Source organism: Larimichthys crocea, chromosome XII (assembly GCF_000972845.2).
Source record: "Larimichthys crocea isolate SSNF chromosome XII, L_crocea_2.0, whole genome shotgun sequence".
NCBI lineage: Eukaryota > Metazoa > Chordata > Actinopteri > Sciaenidae > Larimichthys > Larimichthys crocea.
Genome location: NC_040022.1, coordinates 3,481,334 through 3,504,402, shown reverse-complemented (window position 1 = coordinate 3,504,402; position 23,069 = coordinate 3,481,334). Strand labels below are relative to the sequence as shown.

Sequence of the window (23,069 nt, the reverse complement as noted above, 5' to 3'; positions counted from 1 at the left end):
AATAATGATAATAATTTGCACTAATTTCATACAGTTTTTATGTCTCTCTTTCTATTTGTAGATCTGTTTCTTATTTCATATAATTAAAATGATGAGTAGTAGTAGTAGTATATATATCTTGTATAGTCAAGTATTTATTATACATATACATTCATTATGTATTGGAGTTATCTATCTATCTATCTATCTATCTATCTATCTATCTATCTATCTGTCTGTCTCTCTGCCTGTCTCTCTGCCTGTCTCTCTGTCTCTCTGTCTCTCTGTCTCTCTGTCTCTCTGCCTGTCTCTCTCTCTGTCTGTCTGTCTGTCTGTCTCTCTGTCTGTCTCTGTCTGTCTGTTGTTATCTGCCTTTTCTTCTGTCTGTCTGTCTGTTCCTGTCTATCTGTCTCTCTCTCTCTGTCTGTCTGTCTGTCTCTCTTGTTTCTCTGTCTCTCTCTCTGTCTGTCTTCTGTCTCTCTGTTTATCTTGTCTCTCCTCTCTGTCTGTCTGCCTGTCTGTCTCTCTGTCTGTCTCTCTCGTCCTGTCTTGTCTCTCTGCCTGTCTGTCTGTCTGCTCTCTCTGCTCTGTCTGTCTGCTTCTCTCTGTCTGTCTGTCCTGTCTCTCTCTCTCTGTCTGCTGTCTCTCTCGTCTGTCTGCCTGTCTCTCTGCCTGTCTGTCTCTCTGTCTGTCTGTCTGTCTCTCGCTGTCTGTCTGTCTCTCTCTCTGTCTGCCTGTTCTCTCTCTGTCTGTCCTGTCTGTCTCTCTCTCTGTCTTTGCCTGTCTGTCTCTCTATCTGTCTGTCTTCTCTGCCGTGTCTGTCGCCCTCTGCTGGTAAACCCGCAGTGTGTGTGTGTGTGTGTGTGTGTGTGTGTGTGTGTGTGTGTGTGTGTGTGTGTGTGTGTGTGTGTGTGTGGAGGCCCTGCGGGTTGCCAGGTTTGTTCCAGAGCGTCACACAGAGGGGTGACCGGTCGTAGGTTTACGGAGGATGCGCAGCTGAGACCTGGCGCCCCTCCGCCCTCAGTGTCTGCGGCTGTGGCTTCAGTCAGTTAGCTGCTAGCTGCTAGCTGCTTCTGCTCGGTGGACGTGAAACTACCGACCGGACACTGACGTGAACACACGGACCGGAAACTGACGGGAACACACGGACCGGACACTGACCGTGAACACACGGACCGGTAACCGACACGAGACACGCAGCTGCCGCGCGCGGGCCCGCGCCTCTCGGTGAGTGTTAGCAACACGTTAGCAGCGCGATGCTAACAGAGCTAACAGGCGTGTGCATGTGAGCTAAACAGCATGTTTACATAAAGACTGACGAGAGGAAATACACAACAACCAACAAACAACAACAACAAAACAACAAACACAAAAACAACAAAAAAACAACAACAAAAACACAAAACGACAACAACAAGACTATAGGAGTCCATAAACCACAGAACGGAGACGTTAATTTAACAACAGAACACTGAAGACTAACGTGTTTCTAATAGAAACACTGCAGGTGTGTGTTTGGGTGTTTGTGTTGCTCGTGTATAGCTATGTATGTGTTGTATGTGTGTGTGTGTCTCTGTCTGTGTGTGTGTGTGTCTGTCTGTGTGTCTGTGTGTGTGTGTGTCTGTCTGTCTGTCTGTGTGTGTGTGTGTGTCTGTCTGTGTGTCTGTGTGTGTGTGTGTGTGTGTGTGTGTGTCTGTCTGTCTGTCTGTGTGTGTCTCTGTCTGTGTCTCTGTCTGTGTGTGTGTGTGTGTCTGTCTGTGTGTCTGTGTGTGTGTGTGTGTGTGTGTGTGTGTCTGTCTGTCTGTCTGTGTGTGTCTCTGTCTGTGTCTCTGTCTGTGTGTGTGTGTGTGTCTGTCTGTGTGTTTGTGTGTGTGTCTCTGTCTCTGTCTCTCTCTCTGTGTGTGTGAGTGTGTGTCTGTGTCTGTGTGAGTGTGTGTTTGTGTGTGTGTCTCTGTCTCTCTCTCTGTGTGTGTGTGTGTGTGTTTCTGTGTCTGTGTGTGTGTGTGTCCCTCTGTCTGTGTGTGTGTGTGTGTCTCTGTCTCTGTCTGTGTGTGTGTGCGTGTCTGTGTCTCTGTCTGTGTGTATCTATCTGTGTGTCTGTCTCTGTCTGTGTGTGTGTGTGTGAGTGTGTGTGTGTGTATCTGTGAGTGTTTCTGTGTGTGTGTGTCTATCTGTGTGTGTGTGTCTGTGTGTCTGTGAGTGTGTGTCTGTGTGTGTGTGTGTGTGTCTGTGTGTGTGTGTGTGTCTCTGTGTGTGTGTTTAGACTAGCTGCTGTCAGTCATTTCATTTATAACTTGTATAACTAGCTTTTCATAATCACCTTTAAAAATGAATTTTTGTGTTTTTGTTGCGTCTAAAATCAAAATAAATAAAAATTAAAATCTGTGTAGAGGGTCCTCTTATGCGCAGGTGGCCATCTTGTGCCGGTGTTGCAGACCAAAGAGCGACCGTGTTAACTGACGACCGTCAGGCGAAAGCGCCTGTGGTTGTCGTGACGACCATCAGGCGAAAGTGTCTGCTGTGGTCGTCGTGTTGTAGTTAAAACGACACAATGAGACGTTCACGAGTCATCGTAACCATGACGACCACAGACGCACTCAGCTAACGGTCGCCGTTTAACATGGTCGCACGTTAAACCAGGACACCGACGTGTTTGTTACAGTAGTAGAACAAGTAACAGTGACATCTGCTGTGACCTGTGTGTAACTAAATATATGTATCAGTCTCAACAATGACCTGTTTTGGCACATGAAGGCCACCGTAGATTCTCCTACACACTTGGAAGCGGGCGGATGGTTGAGTCGATTGCAGTCCGAAATCTTTCCACATCACCTAATGTGTGTCCTGAAGACAAATGACATCAAACATTAAACTGGTTTTATTTCTTTAATTAAGCATTCTTCTATTTAAGACAATAAAACTCATGTTTCATATGATTTTATATGATAATTCTCTGACTTTTTAAATTTCTGACAGAAAAACTAATTGAAACTGTTTAAGAACCAAGAATTTGATCTTTAAAATATATTTCCCAGCATAAAAACCCCTAAAATCAAGTTAGATAGACTTTATTCATCCCACCACAGGGAAATTTACTTGTCTGCAGCAGCAGAGGAAAGTGTAGCATACACTACAGAATTAATAAACAGACAGAAATATCTCTAACCTACAATAAACATGAAAAACAATCAACCTTCACACAGACTGAGGATAAAAGGCATGATATATAAAAAGAGTTTTGTAATGTAAACTGTAAACTGTGCTGGTATCTGAAGCCGTGTGATTGGTCGTCTCCTTCATCTTAAAGGACACGATGAGACGTTCCACTAAACCTCGTCCTTCCTTTCATTGTGTGCGTGTTGACACATGGCAGCCGCCCCCCGGTCTTTAATGACACACCAGATAAAAGCTGCAGATATGGGGCGAGTGGTGCAAGTGCAGACGGTGTAATTAAAAGCCCCTTCGGCTGCTCTGACAGGAGGTGGACGGGGGCAGTTTGGGTGGGGCTGGATCACCGGTTCCGGCTCGGGGCAGGATTGAGACAACAATACGTGAAGTTAACGACTACTGGCAGTAAAAATAGCCCCGCTGGTCAGGGCAGGGCTGTAAAACACAGGCTGGGGCTACCTGAGTCAACACGACACCGGGCCACAAGAAACGGCACCAAACCTCCGGGGTGAATGTAGACGAGAGGACCCCCATCACCACCACCTTCACCACCACAGAGAGTGGACGTTAGCCGAGGGACGATGTAACCATAGACGCTTTCTGGTCGTGGCCCGTTATGGCCCCGTTCACCTCCAATCACAGGCTGTGATCAAAACACTCGATTCATGTAGAAATGATGTTTAAATAACTTCATTACAAACTGAAGTACACACACGTTGTGAACAGTTAAAGCTCAGCAGCTCTGACTGAGGACGTTCTGACCGGATTGAGGACGGGTGGTGCTCCGATGGGTGAGCTCCATCAGTAAATAAAACAACAACTGAAAGCTCGGCCCGAGGAAGTGAGGCCGTCTTATGTAACCCGGACCCGACCGTCGGGTGTTAAGCTTGGCAAATGTGCGTGCGCGTGTGTGTGTGTGTGTGCGTCTGCCGGGGTGTATTTCATTACCAGGTGGTTGCAGCCTCAGGCTGCAGGGAAACGATCCTGTACCTGCCCAGATTTCCCTTTTGATGCAGTCCATAAAGATTCTGGACTGTGTGTGTGTGTGTCGGGGAGTCGTATATCGCAACAGTTTCAGGTCAGACGAGGCAGCCTGGATGATTCTGGTCGTGGTGGTTGGTGTTTTTGAGCATCTGTAGTAACTTCTTTGGAGGTGTGTTTTTCAGCCCTGCAGGTAAGATGGAGTTTTCTCTTCATGTATGTTCTGAGGGCAGCACAAACTCCTCACGAGTGGATCGACCTGGTTAAACTTCCCTTCCTTCCATCCCCCGAGCGCAGCGGAAGAAGCACTGCTTTCCTTGAACGCTGCAGAAATGTAAACGGAGCCGCTGTGATAAGATTCTCATGAAGTTTCATCAGACAGATAGACCCGAGGCCAAACAGCCTTGATAAAGTCGAAGCCTGACTGATAAATCCGGACTGATACAGTCGTATCTACGTTGCATATATGTTTGCAGAGCAGCAAAGAGCAGCAGTGAATGTTTATAGGCTATATTATCTAACCTATATTTGAGTTATCAATTTTAAAGTGAGACTATGTACCTAGAGAAAGAGACAGTAACACAAATGAAAAGTTAAGCAGATAAGCTCTCGGTGAGCCTCACGAGGTTCACTATGAAGCGAGATGTCGAGCCCGGCCAAACTCTGATACCTGTTGTGTTCTGACCAATGACGGCAAAGTCGTGAATCATCAGTGGACGTGAGTTGGGCTGAATGACGCCTGGTTGCTCCAACAAAACCTGTAACGTCCACGCTCTTAATTCTGCAGAACTTTAAGAATGAATGTTCTTCTCTATGCAGACGATACCGTCCTCTTCGCAGAGACTGTTGGTGTAGTTAATGGAGACTCCATGTCCAAATGTCCAACTTCACAGCAGAAATAAACATGTTTACAGCCTGGTACAAAAAACAGTTTTGGTCTCTGTAGCTAATTTCCCCGTTCATGACAACTGTACTGAGGGTGAATTTATATACAACTCACCTGTTCACATTATATTAAGGAAACTTGTGGGTGTCCTTTCTTTATACGGACCAAAATCATGGCGTGTACGCGGCGTGCCCGAGACGTGTGCAGTGGGGTTTTGGCGTTAGAAGGTTACAGTGAGGCGAGGGGTATTTAGCTGTTTGCAATCTGGAACCTCACGGCTAGATGCCACCTTAACTATTCAACTATACCACATCCTGCCTCACACACCTTTTTATAGAACAATTAAAAACACATACAGGTTACCACAATGTTGTTGTTTTTTTTAATGAATTCCTCCAGGTCTGATTGATGTTATTATAGCTTCATTCTGCTCAGACGTTGATTGAGAGTTACCGGCCACAAAACGATCGTTTTACAGCCGCAGTTGTGAAACTGATGGAGATTTAATCCCACGTGCTTCGAGTGTTCGCAGGATCGCAAAATCAATTCTCCATTAATCTCAAGTGACAGCAATGCTCTGTGGGTATAATCGCGAGCTTGACAGTATCGGTTGTTTCTTTTCTCTTTGCAGGAAGGACTGCAGTGGAACTGTAAACTGACTCCAGCGTTGTCCCTCCGCCCGTCCGTCCGTCACTGCTCCCACCACTCTCCTCCGTCCATCCACCCGCCGCTCCTCCACTTCTCAACATGGCGTCTATGTTTCTACTCTGGCAGCGCCACTGATCTCCACCCTGGACTACCACCATGGAGAGAAAACGCAGAAAGAAATTAATCTAGCTGCTCAGGCCGTTTGCAGTATGGACTCATTTTTGGAGCTTTGGACCTGAACCTCCCCTTCCTCCCCCCTCCGACCCTGAACCAGATTTTAGCTGCTTATTTCACACCTGCTGCTCGACTTCTAAAGGCCCGCCCCAGTCAAAAGAAGAGTTTTCACTACTTCACGGTCCAAAATGCTCGTGCTTCCTGTGTGGGCGTCCATGCTTCTGGGGCTGCTGGTGGGCTTCCTGCCTTTGGTGGGGATGGAGCCTACGGGAGGAGCCAAATCCGGCTCCAGTGGCCACGCCACCAACCAAGAGCCCCTCCCTTCGTCATCTGGCTCCAACTGCTCAGAGTTAACCCTCAAACTGGAGTTCTCCTCCAAGGTGGTGGAACATGGTAAGACCGACCGATGATATATATTGTCGTGTGTAGTAAAGACCGAAGGAGGAGAGCTTACCACATGATACTTTCCATACAGAGCAGAGAGTCCAGACTGTACTCTTTAATCCCCACCACGAGCAAACACTGGGTGACGGTGGCGAGGAAAGTGAGTTACAATAGTCCAGCCTAGAAGTAACGAATGCGTGGACTAGTTTTTCAGCTTGAGACAGGATGTGAAAGAATGCAGTCCTTGAAATTAGTTTTATGTAGCAAATCCTGATCAAAGACGACTCCAGGATTCTTTACGGTGGAGCTGGAGGCCATAATGTTGACTAAAGGAAGCATATAAGCTGAATAGAAGTGGTCCAAGTGCAGAACCTTGTGGAACTCCATGACTAACTTCAAATATACCTTACTAATAGAGTTGCTGTTGATAATCGTGGCAGATGTCCAACCAACCAGTGAGCCACAAGTATATATGTCAATGTAAGCTGTAGATTATTTTTATGACACGATACAATCCAAACTTTCATCATGTTGCTATTTCTTCAAATGCTGACATGAAGCCAGGCTACTTCACATCCCATCCAGCGAGTTTGCACACCTTGTTATTCATAAATGCCGACAGAATAATGAAACACAGACTTGTTTTTCTTGTTTGGAAACCAAATCAGCAGAATGTCTTTGTTTGTTTAGTCTGTCTCAGCTCACAGATATATTAAACACCTCATATCTCATGTCTGTCTCTGCAGAGTACATTATAGGATTCACGGGGTATTTCTCGGCCAAAGCTCGCCGCCTGTACATCAGCAGCGCCCTGCGGAACGCCGGCGACGGAGCGCTGCTGGAGTGGCACATCGTTCCCAGAGAAAACCCGGCCTCCGACTTCCCCAGCGACTTCGAGCTGGTGCACATCCGTCAAGCTTCGCCCAGCAGCCTGCTGACCTTAGAGGACCACCCTTACATCAAGAGGGTGACGCCGCAGCGCAAAGTGTTCCGCATGCTCAAATACGTCCCCTGTAAGTCCGACATTATGCCGTTATTGCTCCAGGAAAAGAAGGATTACAGGCGGCTCTGAGGTTGGCATGGCCGCCTGAGAAATATGAAACTCCACAAAGATACAGAAAGCTGTTTGTCTGCTGCAGTTCACAGCAGAATGTGTCTTTGTTTGTGGAATCAGAGGATGCTTTTCTCTCTGAAGAAAGGATTGTATATCTTAACATGAAGCGCAGGCCAACTTTGGGGTGTTGATGCTGCCGTGTGTGGTGTTGGGGGGGATGGGAGGAAGCACAGAGAACGTCTGTGTTTGCTCACCCTGGGAGGGAGTAGGTGAGTCAGTGTGGTGGGGCTTGCCTGGATGGGGATGGGGGATGGAGGGATGGAGGGGTGGAGGGCACGCCTTGTGCCTGGCACTGGATGAAAGGCTTCAGTGTGCCCCCAGCCAGCACATACACATGTAGTGTCAGTATGGAGGCCATGTGTGGAGCGTGAAACCTTTTCTGTGCTGGAAAAGTCACGTTATCTGAATGATCCGATGTTCACGTTAGAAATATTCAACTTTGAACTTCACTTCAGATCCTCTTCGACCTCGTCACACTCATTCAGACGGGATCTGGCGCTGCGGACAAAACGCTTTAAAAAAGTTTTTCCATTCATTTAAGTGGAGGTGGCTGTGGCCGCCAATCAGACGATCAGACCGGTCCACAGTCAGCCCGAAACGTCTCTGAAACCGAGACTATCTAAAAAGTTGCATGCGTCTGTCAAACAACACAAACTCATAAAGGTTCTCATGTTTCTTTGAGAAGAGTCAAATCTGGGGCAGCCGGACTTGGTCATAGATCCGTGAAGACGTTTCATCTCTAATCCAAGAGGCTTCCTCACATCTGTGCTGTCGGTTTACGAATGTGTGTGAATGAAACGTGAAGCGCTTGTAAAGACAGAAGTACAAATCATCTTCAGCCTCCACCTCAACACTGACGTGTGTTAGAAGATGAATGCTCATGGGTAACTGGGTCAGAGGTCTGACCAGCCATAAACAATCCTTAATAAGCGGTGTACTCCAGAGAGGCTAATGGAAACGCTGCAGAGTAAGTCTCGCTACGTTTGGCCCACTAAGTAACCAGATGGTTTATTTATTAACTGAAGTGGGTGAATTTATTCTGGATGCAGGAAAACGCCTGCGAGCAAGTTAGAAATGATTTACACGTACGTGTGCTGAATTCCGTCGAAGCAAATTGAAGCGATCAGCGGTTAGAAAGTGGCCGCAGGGTCTCCGCTCAGCAGAATACCTGAGAAAGGCAAGTCCACGTTCGTTATGTTAGATTTACATTCAGTCATCTGACGCTTTTATCCACAGTGACGCACAAAAAGGGGAAACAATCGATCGCCGATCATGACTCCTGAGTTTCTTGAGACACTGGGAGTGAATGTTGATGTTCAGGTTCATTTAGCAGAATTAAAAGTCAGTTAAGTAGAACATCAAATGTTTAACAGAAGATCTGAACACACCTGGAAGACTTTCATTGACTCATTTGCTTGTGTTCTGTCTCCGTAGCGCCCGAACCCACCGCGCCCTGCAACGCCACCCGCGGGACGCAAAAATGGCAGTCGTGGCAGTCGTCCCGCCCTTTCCGACGAACCAGCCTGTCGCTGGGCTCGGGCTTCTGGCACGCCACCGGCCGCCACTCCAGCCGCCGTCTTCTGAGGGCCATCCCCCGCCACGTCGCCCAGATCCTGCAGGCGGACGTCCTCTGGCAGATGGGACACACCGGTTAGACTCCCGGAATTTTTTCAAGAGAGAGCCCGGGCCGGGTGGCCGAGACTTGTTGACCCGTTCTGATTAAAGGTGTCTCTTCTGTGTTCAGGTTCTGGTGTGAAGGTGGCTGTGTTTGACACAGGACTGAGTGAGAAACACCCACACTTCAAGAACGTAAAGGAAAGAACCAACTGGACCAATGAGAAGACACTGGACGATGGTGAGGAGGAAGAACGGTGATGATGACATGAAGGAGGTATAAAAGATAGAGATAACAGGATGATGATCTTGTTTTCCAGGTCTCGGTCACGGTACGTTTGTAGCAGGAGTGATTGCGAGTATGAGGGAGTGTCAGGGCTTTGCCCCCGACTCAGAGCTGCACATCTTCAGAGTGTTCACCAACAACCAGGTACAAACATCTCGCCTCAAGTGAGACGCACCATGTGGGCGAGAAGCTTTCTCTTGATTCTTTTCTAGTTGCCTCCGTTGCTGTAATTATTCTTAAATCTTTGATATAATGCTTTTAAACTCTTGCAGGTATCGTACACATCGTGGTTCCTCGACGCTTTCAACTACGCCATCCTGAAAAAGATCGACGTTCTCAACCTCAGCATCGGCGGGCCTGACTTCATGGACCATCCCTTTGTTGATAAGGTAAAACACTAGTGTTAACGCGGTGATCAACTTTAACTGGTGAGGAGCAACCTGGCAGCAGATGTTTGGATGTTTGCGTAGACATAAAAATAGTTCTCAAACCGCCCGTCCTCCCACTGAAGTTACACCCTCTTCACAATGAGTTCATGAGGCAGAAAAACAAGCAGGTCAGTGAAAACGGGTCAAGCCGGGTGCATGGCAACGTTTGAACTCCAGACGAGCTCCAAAACAACATCATTGTCTGCTGCATTGAACACAGCTGTTGTTGAGTCATGACCACAGCGTGGACAGAGGGCCGACATGCTCTGTTCTGTATCAACTTTTCAGTCTCAGTAAGAAAAACTGTTTTTAGCACACGGACTCACCGACTTCTTGTTTGATTGACAGGTGTGGGAGCTCACTGCCAACAGAGTGATCATGGTCTCTGCTATCGGCAACGATGGACCTCTGTATGGGTATGCTATCACTCCTGCAGAAGGACGTGATCTTCAGTCGGTTTGTTCTTGGAGGTCTTGGATGTTTTCTTCTTGCCTGCTTCAGACAGTAACATTAATTATACAGAGAAAGTCGACTGTGTGAGACCTGGAGTCAGTTTAATCTTACACATGTGATATTAATAATAATATATAATAATTATTAAATTTAATAGGTTTTAAGTATTAAATTAGGTCTTAAATGAAACAGGTGGCACAAACATTAACACTGCCCAGGTGCTCTGAGCTAACATGAGCTAACAGCAGCTAACAGACTGAGCTAACATGAGCTAACAGCAGCTAACAGACTGAGCTAACATGAGCTAACAGCAGCTAACAGACGAGCTAACATAGCTAACAGCAGCTAACGACTGAGCTAACATGAGCTAAACAGCCAGCTAAAGACTGCGCTAACTAAGTTAACAGCAGCTAACATGAGCTAACAGCAGCTAACAATGAGCTAACATGAGCTAACAGCAGCTAACAGACTGAGCTAACATGCAGCTAACAGCCGCTAACAGACTGAGCTAACAGCAGCTAACAGGACTGAGCTAACATGAGCTAACAACAGTTAACACACGAGTTAACAGCAGCTAACAGACTGAGCTAAAAATGAGCTAACAGACTGAGCTAACATGAGCTAACAGCAGCTAACGATGAGCTAACAGCCAGCTACAGACTGACTTAACAGCAGCTAACAGATGAGTTAACATGAGCTAACCAGACTGAGCTAACATAAGCTAACAGCAGCTAACAGACTGAAGCACATGAGCTAACAGAACTAACAGACTGAGCTACATGAGCTAACAGCAGCTAAACAGTACTGAGCTAACAGCCGCTAACGACTGAGCTAACATGAGCTAACAGCAGCTAACAGACTGAGCTAACATGAGCTAACAGCAGCTAACAAACTGAGCTAACAGCAGCTAACAACTGAGCTAACAGGCCAGCTAACCGACTGAGCTAACTGAGCTAACAGCAGTTAACAGACTGAGTTAACATGAGCTAACAGAACTGAGCTAACATGAGTTACAGCAGCTAACAGACTGAGCTAACATTGCTAACAGCAGCTAACAAACTGAGCTAACATGAGTAACAGCAGCTAACTAACTGAGCTAACTGAGCTAACAGAAGCTAACAGACTGAGCTAACATGAGCTAACAGCAGCTAACAGGACTGAGCTAACTGAGCTAACAGCAGCTAACAGACTGAGCTAACATGAGCTACACAGCAGCTAACAGACTGAGCTAACAGCACAAACAAGACTGAGCTTAACCTGAGCTAACAGACTGAGCTAACATAGCTAACAGCAGCAACAGGACTGAGCTAACATGAGCTAAACAGAAGCTAAACGACTGAGCTTAAACCTGAGCTAACAGCAGCTAAACAGACTGAGCTAACATGAGCTAACAGCATGCTAACGAGACTAACACTGAGCTAACAGCAGCTAACAACTGGAGTAAAACATAGCTCCGCAACAGGAACTGAGCTAACATGAGCTAACAGCAGTTAACAAACTGAGCTAACAGCAGCTAACAGCAGCTAACAGACTGAGCTAACAGCAGCTAACAGACTGAGCTAACATGAGCTAACAGCAGCTAACAGACTGAGCTAACATGAGCTAACAGCAGCTAACAGACTGAGCTAACATGAGCTAACAGCAGCTACAGCTGTCAGCAGTTTACTTCACTGTCCATCATAAACTCTGTAAATCACAGAGAGTTGAGGCGGAGCAGCCGGAGGACATCAGAGGGAAAACCAGAAAACATTTCCTCCATAAAATATGATCCAGTTTCACCAGAATCAGTGAAATAGTTGCTGCTGTGTGACTTAGTGCCGTAAAGCGTTACGTACTTCTCCCGACCCGGAGCCCAAAGTTACATAGTGTGAGAACAGACGTACGAATGACAGAGACACCGTTCACCTGATCACAGGTCAGTGATTTAGTCTCCGAACCACGTCACCAATATTTCAGCGTTAGATGAAATGGATATCTGAATGTTCTCATTGTGAAATAATCTCTCTGTTGTTGTTTAATGAAGTCCACGTCCTCGTTTAATTACTACCCCTGCACCGCTTTAATTATCCAAATGACCTCCTGACCATCTGGGTTTTATCGCCTCGCTGAACAAACGCTGACTCGTGTTCCTTTATAAAAGATCGTTAAAAGGGCAAAACAGGAAGGAGAGGCTTTTTTTTTTTTTGTGCTTTGTTTTGTTGCACACTCCGTGTTTTAGTGCTGAAAGAAGTGAAGAAGAAGTGTGACACGTTACTGAGAGTAACAGAAGAAGTAAAGTAAAGTTTGTCTCCGTCAGCACCCTGAACAACCCCGCGGACCAGATGGACGTGATCGGGGTCGGAGGGATCGACTTCGAGGACAACATCGCTCGCTTTTCCTCCAGAGGCATGACCACCTGGGTGAGTTACACACACACACACACGTTTATCAGTTTAAGAGCAGACATCTACTCCAGTGACTGACTTTAAAACCTAGTCAACCATGATGTCAGCTCACACAGACACACACTCCACTTTTTTATCAGTCATAGCCCAAAGCAGCCATCTGATTAAGACTGAAGATGTCTCTCTGCCCACTCAGCCAGCCATGAAGAGGCTACACCGCCCATATGTAACACACAACAGAGCTTTTTTCTGTGTGTTCACCATCGCATGGTGTACTTCTTCCAAAAAAGCAACTCAAGGAGTTGTGAAGTGGCTCGATGTAGGCGTAATGACATGAACACAAACATACGTTTAAGAGTAAGAGCTATTTTAAATGTTGAATTACAGCTTTCCAGAAGACAGCTGCTGTGTGTGTGTGTGTGTGTGTGTGTGTGTGAGAAGTTTCACAATCTTATACTGATAAAAGTTTGAGGTGATGTTCGAGGCTCCTCGCCGCCTCCCGTCTCATCATCTGTATCTGTCTGTGCAGGAGCTGCCGGGCGGTTACGGTCGAGTGAAGCCAGACATCGTCACGTACGGCTCCGGCGTTCGGGGATCGGGGATGAAGGAGGGTTGTCGCTCTCTGTCTGGCACCAGCGTGGCCTCTCCCGTGGTGGCTGGCGCCGTTACTCTACTGGCCAGGTCAGTATCACAACTGTGTTTATCTAGTGTTTACCACAATGTTAGGCTTCAGTAGAATCCAATCATTTTTTAGTAGACACAGAGACGCAGCTGATTACAAGTCAGTGTGTGATGGAAATATACAAATATATAGATTCAGTTCAGGAACTATTGAGCAGACGATCCCAGGACAGGAAAGTTTTCAGGCTCAGTTACAGAGCAGTGTGTCACTCGGGGTCATGAACACACACGAGTTAGGACTGAGCTTAATTTGAATGGAGCTGATGTGGTTTGCAGGAGTCAACAATGATTTTACGTTGTTGAGTTAAAACCATCCAACAGTTGACGGCAGCGAGGCTTCTCGGGTTAAACGTTCCATGGGAAGTTCAGCTCAGGAATTTGGGGAATTATGTGAATTACCTGTAAATTGTGGATAATTCAAACAAACTGCATCATATCCAAAGATGAACGTTTTATTTTGTCCTAAGCAGAAATGCAAAATAAAACAGATTTATTTGTAAGTAGAACTTCAAGTTTGAATTATTTTATTGAACAATATTCTGTAGTCCACAGACTCACACATGTGTGTCTTCAACGGTCTCTGTGTGCTCTGGGCTCTAAAGTGTGGTCCAGGTACAGAGATCACCTGTGCAGGTAGAGGGGGGCGTGGCCTCAGTAGCCCTGCAGTAAGCAGTGTGCTATGTGCATGTGACTGAGGAAGAGCAGATATTCAAGTGGACCTGCAGAAAATCGGGTTGTTTTAGTCAAGACGATGATAAAATATATTTGAGTTCACTGTTAAAGGGCCGACCTTTAATTTAGTAAATTCCTGTTTTATTCTCGTTTATTCCCATAAATTCCCAAAGTTTCCAACTTTGAAAATTCCCAGAATTTTGCCATCAGGTCTCAGGTAAATCTGTGTGTCGTCTGCGTAAGTGTGAACATGTTTTAAAGGAACGATATGTAACTTACCTGTAACAGTGACGCCTAGTGGTTAAAAGTTGGTACTGCAGTCTGATTTCAAAATATTGAAGAAACAGCTGTTCATTATAATAAGCTCATCAGTATAAGAATCATTCCACACAACAAGTTTGACAAAACACTAAAAGTTTCCGTGACACGGTCCGTGACTTCTCCGCGGAAAGCGACGGACCTGCTCGGTCTGTTTATGTGATGTTGATCACGTGACGCAATCTCGATACTTGAACTCGACACTTTCATAACTTCCCACAGCGGCGTTGTAGGTCGAGTCTGTGGAAACTTTCTAATATATTGTTCGTTTGATTTGCACGTTGCTGGAAGCCAAAGCTGTCTCCAGAGCGTGACCTGTAGTCAGGCTGACATCAGAGGGAACATGTCGGGTTTTTTAAAGCTCGGTGCGGCGTAATTATCTCCTGTGCTGTAATCCTACATGAGCAGGCAGTGAAACATGTCCCAGAGGAAGGAGGTGTGTGTGTGTGTGTGTGTGTGTGTGTGTGTGTGTGTGTTGATTAATGCTGGCTTTTATTCTCAGTCTGTCGATATTGCGTCCTCGCACACTGAAAGCCCTCTTGTTACATCGCTGTAACTGAGCTGATTTTTGCGAGCTCGCATTGCTGGATTAAACATCATACCACCCGTGTTGACAACAGGCACCGCTCCCACATAAAGACCAGCCCATCCATCTTTCCTTACAGCATTGTTCTGATTTAAAAGCCGTTGAATCCAACACCAGATTCACCGATATAAAACTGATCCGACCTGCTCTCCTCTGTCCTCCAGCACCGTCCTCAACAGGGAGTTGGTGAACCCGGCATCCATGAAGCAGGCTCTGATCGCCTCGGCCCGCAGGCTGCCCGGCGTCAACATGTTTGAGCAGGGCCACGGGAAACTGGACCTCATCCGAGCCTATCAGATCCTCAACAGTTACAGACCTCAGGCCAGGTGGGTTCACACGCGGACACGAGACCGAGCTGATTCAGAAACACCTACACTGCTTCCATAAACGTTCACAGTACAGACCGATCACATGTTTATGTTTCCTCGCCTCCTGCCAGTCTCTCTCCGAGCTACATCGACCTGACCGAGTGTCCGTACATGTGGCCTTACTGCTCTCAGCCCATCTACTACGGAGGGATGCCCACCATCGTCAACGTGACCATTCTCAACGGCATGGGCGTCACGGGCAGGATCGTCGACAAGGTGAGGACACGACGCCACCTTAACTCACGAGATTTGTCTGAATAATACTTCCTTAAAGGAAGAACATGTAACTTTACTTGTAACGGTGACGTCTAGTGTTTGAAAGTTGGTACTGCAGCGGTCTTCTCTCAAGACTCGGAGATCACGCAGTTACTTTCTGATTGTTTCACAGCGGTTATGTTCAGCTCGTATGATGAACTCCTCAGTAGAAGAAACATTGCACACAGCTGTGATGTGATCGTCGTGTTTTTGGCAACTTTTGAGGAAAAAAATCTGTAAATTTTGAGCTCAAACTTGACCCAGTCAGTCCTCAACACGGACTCCACGGCTAACGTCCCAGAGAAAACGTCTCTGGCAGTTTCCGTCTGTTTACTGATGATCATGTGACGTGGTTTCGATATTGATACTGCTAAAAATAGGAAGGTTGACACCGAAAACCGACTTTTGTTCTGGAAGATCAAGTCAGCCAATAACTTAGTACTTAAACATGACGATGCTGTGGAACCTGAACGTGAGCGTTTGCTCTAAAGGTTACTCTCTCTCCTGTTCAGCCCATCTGGCAGCCCTACCTCCCCCAGAACGGAGACCACATCGACGTGGCGGTCTCTTACTCGCCGGTGCTTTGGCCGTGGGCTGGTTACCTGGCCGTGTCCATCTCCGTGGCCAAGAAGGCGGCGTCGTGGGAAGGGATCGCTCAAGGTCACGTGATGGTCACGGTGGCGTCGCCCGCAGAGAATGATGTGAGTCGTCTTCTGAGCAGCTTTTTTTTTTTCCAAAACTTTATCTAACCCGTGATTCACCTTCGTGACCTTTGACCTCTCTGCAGTCCGAAGTGGGCGGCGAGCTGACCTCGACGGTCAAACTGCCCATCAAGGTGAAGATCGTGCCAACTCCCCCGCGAAGTAAGAGGGTGCTGTGGGACCAGTACCACAACCTGCGCTACCCGCCGGGCTACTTTCCCCGAGACAACCTCCGCATGAAGAACGACCCACTGGACTGGTACGTGTGTGTGTGTGTGTGTGTGTGTGTGTGTCTTCTTTCATTAAATGCTCGTTTGAATTGTACAAAATGTTTCCAGGAACGGAGACCACATCCACACCAACTTCAGGGACATGTACCAGCACCTGAGGAGCATGGGATACTTTGTCGAGGTGCTCGGAGCCCCCATCACCTGCTTCGACGCCAGCCAGTATGGTGAGCACACCAAACGCAGCTCCACCCTTTTTAAAGGACGGCCTCAGCCGAGCACCGCATGTAACAAACAAACGGTTTGTTTGCCGTCGTGTCTCTGCAGGCACGCTGCTCATGGTGGACAGCGAGGAGGAGTACTTCCCCGAAGAGATCACCAAGCTGAGGAGAGACATCGACAACGGCCTGTCTCTCATCGTCTTCAGCGACTGGTACAACACGTCGGTCATGAGGAAGGTCAAATTCTACGACGAAAACACCAGGTACTCGACTCAAAGCTGACGTCAAGATGCATAAACACAACGTTTCTTTATACGAGTGTTCCTCTTAATAGTAGCTAATATCACTGTTGCGTCTTGAAACGTATCAAAATGGTGGCTTACGTTACGCCAGGGGCGCCGCCAGGAACTTTGGGCCCCATGACATAAAAATCAAACTGGCCCCTCTGTGCAGCTGTTGTCACCACATCTCTAGGACCGAACTATCCCATCAGAAGCTTTACAGAACTCTAATCAAAGGCCTGCAACTGTTTTGCGTCTTGTAGTTCAAAACTAGTACTAGCACAATATTTACTGCTGGTGATTTGTACATGCATACAGTCTGCATACAGTCTGCATACAGTCTGCATACAGTCTGCATACAGTCTGCATACAGTCTGCATACAGTCTGCATACAGTCTGCATACAGTCTGCATACAGTCTGCATACAGTCTGCATACAGTCTGCATACAGTCTGCATACAGTCTGCATACAGTCTGCATACAGTCTGCGTACAGTCTGCATACAGTCTGCATACAGTCTGCATACAGTCTGCATACAGTCTGCATACAGTCTGCATACAGTCTGCATACAGTCTGCATACAGTCTGCATACAGTCTGCATACAGTCTGCATACAGTCTGCATACAGTCTGCATACAGTCTGCATACAGTCTGCATACAGTCTGCATACAGTCTGCATACAGTCTGCATACAGTCTGCATACAGTCTGCATACAGTCTGCATACAGTCTGCATACAGTCTGCATACAGTCTGCATACAGTCTGCATACAGTCTGCATACAGTCTGCATACAGTCTGCATACAGTCTGCATACAGTCTGCATACAGTCTGCATACAGTCTGCATACAGTCTGCATACAGTCTGCATACAGTCTGCATACAGTCTGCATACAGTCTGCAGTGCAGTTCACAGTTTGATGAAGATTAAAAATGTGCTAAAGGCCAGTTTTATTTAACTTTTAATGCCCAAAACACGTAAAAACAAAGAGATGATTCATTTCATTATTAGATTTGAAATATATATACTCACTGATGATGGTTTAATCATTTTATATTGGTGTTTACCTATTTTTTTTGGGGCCCCTGTCAGCACGACATTGACTCTTCTTCCCGGTGGTACAAACACTAACACCCCCGGTGCTCTGAGCTCACAGCCCGGCTAACAAACTGAGCTAACAGCAGCTACAGTTGTCAGCAGTTTACTTCAGTGTCCATCAGGAAACTGTGATCGAGTGTCTCGTGTCGTGTATAACGACGCAGGGAAGAAGAAATATCTTTGAAATCAAGGTTAAAGATTAAAGCTCTGTTTGTCCACGTCATGAAATATTCATGACTCGGATCAAAAATCGATGCAGAGCCATCGTCTGTTTTTATTAAACACGTTCTTCATCAGGACCCGGTGGCCTACGTTACCCACGGTGCAAAGCACGACGGCAGCAGCTCCTCGTCCACTTCGAACCTGAAAACACTGTTCTGTTCGAGGAGCAAAGTTTTATTCTATGAATGTAATAAATGTGACGAGCTTTGTGTCGCAGATAAATTCAATAAGAATCACAGAGTGTTTTTATAGAAGCCGAGGTTTGTTCAGGAATCTCTCTCCACGATGATCGATGCGTCCTCTTCCTCCGTGATTAAACCTCTGATGATCACGAGATGAACATCACGCCGTAGCTGACTCCTCGCCCTGGAATTGACGTCGCACGTCACGACTTTTCAGATCCTCGCCGCTCAAGCTGTCGCAGGATTAAACTTCTCAGAAGCAGCTAAATAAAGTCTTTAAATATTAGTCTGAGTCACTCAGCTTTAACTGGATGGCGACGGTTCATTTGAGACTCGTTCTGATCCAGACTCAGATTTATGACTTTGGTCTGGTTCAGTTTGGTTCTGGTCTTCATCTCCTTGTGCCGGTGTGCGTCCTGCAGGCAGTGGTGGATGCCGGACACAGGGGGCGCCAACGTTCCAGCTCTGAACGACCTGATCTCAGTGTGGGGGATGGCTTTCAGCGACGGGCTGTACGAGGGAGACTTCACCTTGGCCGACCACGACAGTAAGACACACACACACACACACACACACACACTCTCCTGCAGTTTTTTAGAAAGCTCTCTCTCTCTCTCTCAGTGTACTACGCCTCAGGCTGCAGCATCGCCCGTTTCCCAGAGGACGGGATCGTGATCGCCAAGAATCTAAAGGACCAAGGTACCGCCATGAAGCACAGCTTAGTGCTGAGAGCAGCCGTGTGTGTGTGTGTGTGTGTGTGTGTGTGTGTGTGTGTGTCCAGATGTAACGCCTCTGTGTGTGTTCACAGGTCTGGAAGTGTTAAAACAGGAGACGGCGGTGGTGGAGGGGGTTCCCATACTCGGGCTGTACCAAACGCCGTCAGACGGGGGAGGTCGCATCGCGTTGTACGGCGACTCGAACTGCATCGACGACTCGCACAGACAGAAAGGTGACACACACACACACACACACACACAAATCTCTGGTGTCTATGTACGATGAGGCGCCGCTGAGCACGTGCAGTAACGTTTTGTTGTCTCTCAGACTGTTTCTGGCTGCTCGACGCTCTCCTTCAGTACACCTCCTACAGTATGACCCCGCCCAGCCTCAGCCACTCCCACAGCAGGGTGGCACCGCCCACGGGCACCGAGCGCCAGCTGCCCCAGAGGCTGGAAGGTGAGGATTCAGACTGCAGTACCACTGTTAACCACCAGCTGTCAGTGTTGTTCCTTTAACGGGAACATGTTCTGCTTGGAGTTCGTAAACCTGCGATATTAATCCGATGTGTTCTCTCCGTTCTGCCAGGAAACCATCTTTATCGCTACTCCAAGGTGCTAGAGGCTCACCTGGGAGACCCGAAGCCCCGCCCACTACCTGCCTGCCCCCACCTGTCTTGGGCGAAGCCACAGCCGGTCAACGAGACCGCACCCAGGTACGTCTGACGAAACAGTAACAGCTGAATTCCAACCGGACACGGTGCAACGCGGTCCAGACACACTAAAGAATCCAGTGGATTTTCAAAATAAAACACCCTGTCCAAACTTCCAGTCGTACAAACAAAAACTATTTAACTGTTGAATATTTATGTATTTCCAGGTTGTTGTTGATGTTTCTCAACCTGCCTGAGATCACGATGACTTTTTTTGTTTCTGTTCCAACCTGTCAAAGGACTGAACCATAAAACTTAAAGTAGATCTCCAACCTGACCAGCATTTTTCATCAGCGTCGTCTTTTGTGTGTCTTCGTGGCTTTGCACATACCGCCACCATACCACGGTGAAACTCGATGTAGATCTCCTGTCTCACCCTCTCTCTCTCCTGTCTCACCCTCTCTCTCTCCTGTCTCACCCTCTCTCTCTCCTGTCTCACCCTCTCAGTAACCTGTGGAAGCACCAGAAGCTTCTCTCGGTGGACCTGGACAAAGTGGCTCTCCCTAACGTGCGGGCTTACCGTCCCCAGGTCAGACCTCTGTCTCCCGGGGAGAGCGGCGCCTGGGACATCCCTGGAGGTAAGTTTCAAAGTTTTTAAGCAGGTGGTTTCCGTGGAAACCCGGTGTGACCTCCTCCCCTCACTTTCAGGGATAATGCCCGGGCGCTACAACCAAGAAGTGGGCCAGACCATCCCCGTGTTCGCCTTCCTGGGGGCGATGGTGGTCCTGTCGTTTTTCGTGGTCCAGCTCACGAAGGCCAAGAGCAAACCCAAGCGCAGGAAACCTCGCATCAAGCGGCCCACGTACCTCCAGCAGCAGCAGACCACGACGACGGGGAAGAACCCCACAGTTTGAGCGGGACGGAGCTGCTGGTGGAGGTGGAGCTCGGTTTAACCTCCCAAAGTGAGACGCTGTTAAAGGGACAACTTGTGTTGAGCAGCGACTTCAGAGTCCGACGTCTGACAGTCGGCGAACACGAGGCGGCCGGACGCAAACACACCTCGTTTTTTTGTTTTCGTGCCTCTCGTGGGTGTTTTGTGTGTTTGTGGACTAATGAACAGTGTTACACACACGACATGAAGCACACCACACACACACCCGACCGAAAAAAGCAAAACAAACACGCCTGAGACAGACGTGTTGTCTCTGACATTTCCCTCCTCTCTGACCAAACGGTTTCTTCATGAATGAAATGTGTCTGACTTTTTCTATTTATTGAATTTGTTCGTACCCTAACACACACACACACACACACACACACACACACACACACAGAAATACAGTACAAATAGACCCACACACACACTCAGATGTTTCCAACACGAGGACCATGTGACGACCTCCTCCTCTTTTCATTGTTTTTATATTTTCTATGAAGTCCAGGCGTTCTGTTCATCTCCTCCTCCATGATGATCGACAGACTTGTTCAAATATATCTCAATTAAAAAAGCATATTCAAAAAGTCTTTGTTGTCTTCTTCATGGTCAGAGCGTCGTGTGTAACTATGTCCAGCTGTACTCGAGTATTTGTTCCGATTACAATACCAGGTCTCCAGCAGCAGCTGATCTCACTGCCTAGTCCAGCAGCAGTCAGCCCAGCTCGGCGTCTGTCTTTCAGCCTTTTATTTCACCAAGCTCTCACCAACCACTAAAAGTCAGTCCCACATTTACTCTTGTCCGGCGGCTTCTTGCTCGCTCACTCTCTCCTTTTCTCTTCTTAGCTTCCTCCGTCAGCGTCCTTTTCACTCTCTTCTCCTCTGCCATCATGTCCATAGAGGCTGCTGAGCCTGGTTACCTCCTCTTCTTCTTCCTGGTCGTCCATAACACCTGTTGGTACAAACATTCAGTTCGTCAGCTTGGCGGTGAGCTCAGAGCAACAGCAGCTAACAGACTGAGCTAACATGAGCTAACAGCAGCTAACAGACTGAGCTAACAGCAGCTAACAGACTGAGCTAACATGAGCTAACAGCAGCTAGGGCTAACATGAGCTAACAAACTGAGCTAACATGAGCTAACGGCAGCTAACAGACTGAGCTAACATGAGTTAACAACAGCTAACAAGCTGAGCTAACAGCAGCTAACAGACTGAGCTAACAGCAGCTAACAGACTGAGCTAACATGAGCTAACAGCAGCTAACAGACTGAGCTAACATGAGCTAACAGCAGCTAACAGACTGAGCAAAACCAGAAAACATTTCCTCCATAAAATGTTTTCGTCAGCGTCCTCTTCACTCTCTCCTCCTCTGCCATCATGTCCGTAGAGGCTGCTGAGCCCGCTTACACTGGCCACTTGCCCAGCTCCTGTTCTGACACGACACCGGCTCCAGCATGGAGCCTCGTGGTTCTTTTAGTCTCCAATAGTAGAACAGGAGACAGAGCTTTCAGCTATCAAGCTCCTCTCCCGTAGAACCAGCTCACAGTTCTGGTTCTGGAGGCAGACGACCTCTCCACATTTAAGAGTCCAGAACCGTCCTACCGACCGACTATAGACTGCTGGAGGACTTCCCATGATGCATCAGTGCTTGTGACTAACAGCTTTCCTTTTGTTTCTCCGCCTGTGGATGAAGTAAACATCCACCAACACCAACAGAACCTCTCAGCTGTCGCTGGTTCTCCGTTGTGATGGCGGGTCAGGGCGGTTTCTTTGAGGAACCTGCAGCACAGTAACTTGTTTATCCAGTTGAAGCTGGAGATAACTGGGAGTTGCTCGTCGGTGTCATGCCTCAGTTTGAATCCTGACGTTTGCTCGTCATCACACCAAAGCTGTGGAGCTTAAACTTGTGACATGAGCTCAGTCCTTTTTGTTCTGCGGCTCGCTCAGATGTCATTCATCATCCGCTTCCTTTGCCGACTTTTCCAGAAGGAATGATTTCATTCCTTTCAGTGGAGTGATTACACGTTGGACGGATTAATTCCGGCTCACTCGTTGGGTTTTTAGTTTTTTGGTTCTGGGCTGAATTCACTGATGCAGGTTGATTTCATCAGAGGTGATGCACGTCGGTGCGCTCGGGTCGGCCTGAGCTTTGCCTCCTTATCCGAGCCTAATAGGCGCAGATCAGCCTGTGAATCTGTCACCCGTCCTCTTGGACGACGGCCCCACTGGAGAACTAATCTCCCTTGGAACCTTGGGAAACTGGGGGAATGACCCCGGAGCCAGCCTAGCTGTGCTAACAAGATTTGGGAAAAGCTGGTGGTGAGTGGAGGTCACATGCCCTTTCCTCCCCCCTCCACAGTTCCCAGCAGATGCCGGGGACTTCCTGTCGGGCCAATCAGGTCGCCTGCTCGCATCCTGGACAGGCAGTTGAAGGAGACACCGCGGCGGCTCTGAGCTGAGACC

At 47.7% G+C, this 23,069-nt stretch overlaps 1 protein-coding gene across 2 annotated transcripts; it reads left to right on the top strand.

Moving 5' to 3' along the window:
• Positions 1-975: 975 nt before the first annotated feature.
• mbtps1 (membrane-bound transcription factor peptidase, site 1) lies at positions 976-21,195 on the top strand. Of its 2 annotated transcripts, none has more exons than XM_027285450.1 (23): positions 976-1,206; positions 5,646-6,229; positions 6,967-7,233; positions 8,769-8,984; positions 9,079-9,189; positions 9,269-9,378; positions 9,507-9,623; positions 10,011-10,078; positions 12,412-12,514; positions 13,029-13,180; positions 14,921-15,082; positions 15,196-15,340; positions 15,892-16,080; positions 16,167-16,339; positions 16,419-16,534; positions 16,635-16,791; positions 18,728-18,852; positions 18,927-19,004; positions 19,114-19,254; positions 19,350-19,481; positions 19,611-19,737; positions 20,182-20,312; positions 20,410-21,195. In XM_027285450.1, exons 2-23 carry the CDS (start codon positions 6,025-6,027, stop codon positions 20,586-20,588), a joined length of 3,204 nt encoding a protein of 1,067 aa, XP_027141251.1. In that variant the 5' UTR covers positions 976-1,206; positions 5,646-6,024; the 3' UTR covers positions 20,589-21,195. The 2 variants fall into 2 exon arrangements, with proteins under 2 accessions (XP_027141251.1, XP_027141250.1); XM_027285449.1 differs by having other exon boundaries at positions 977-1,206; positions 20,383-21,195.
• The last annotated feature ends 1,874 nt before the right edge of the window (positions 21,196-23,069 follow it).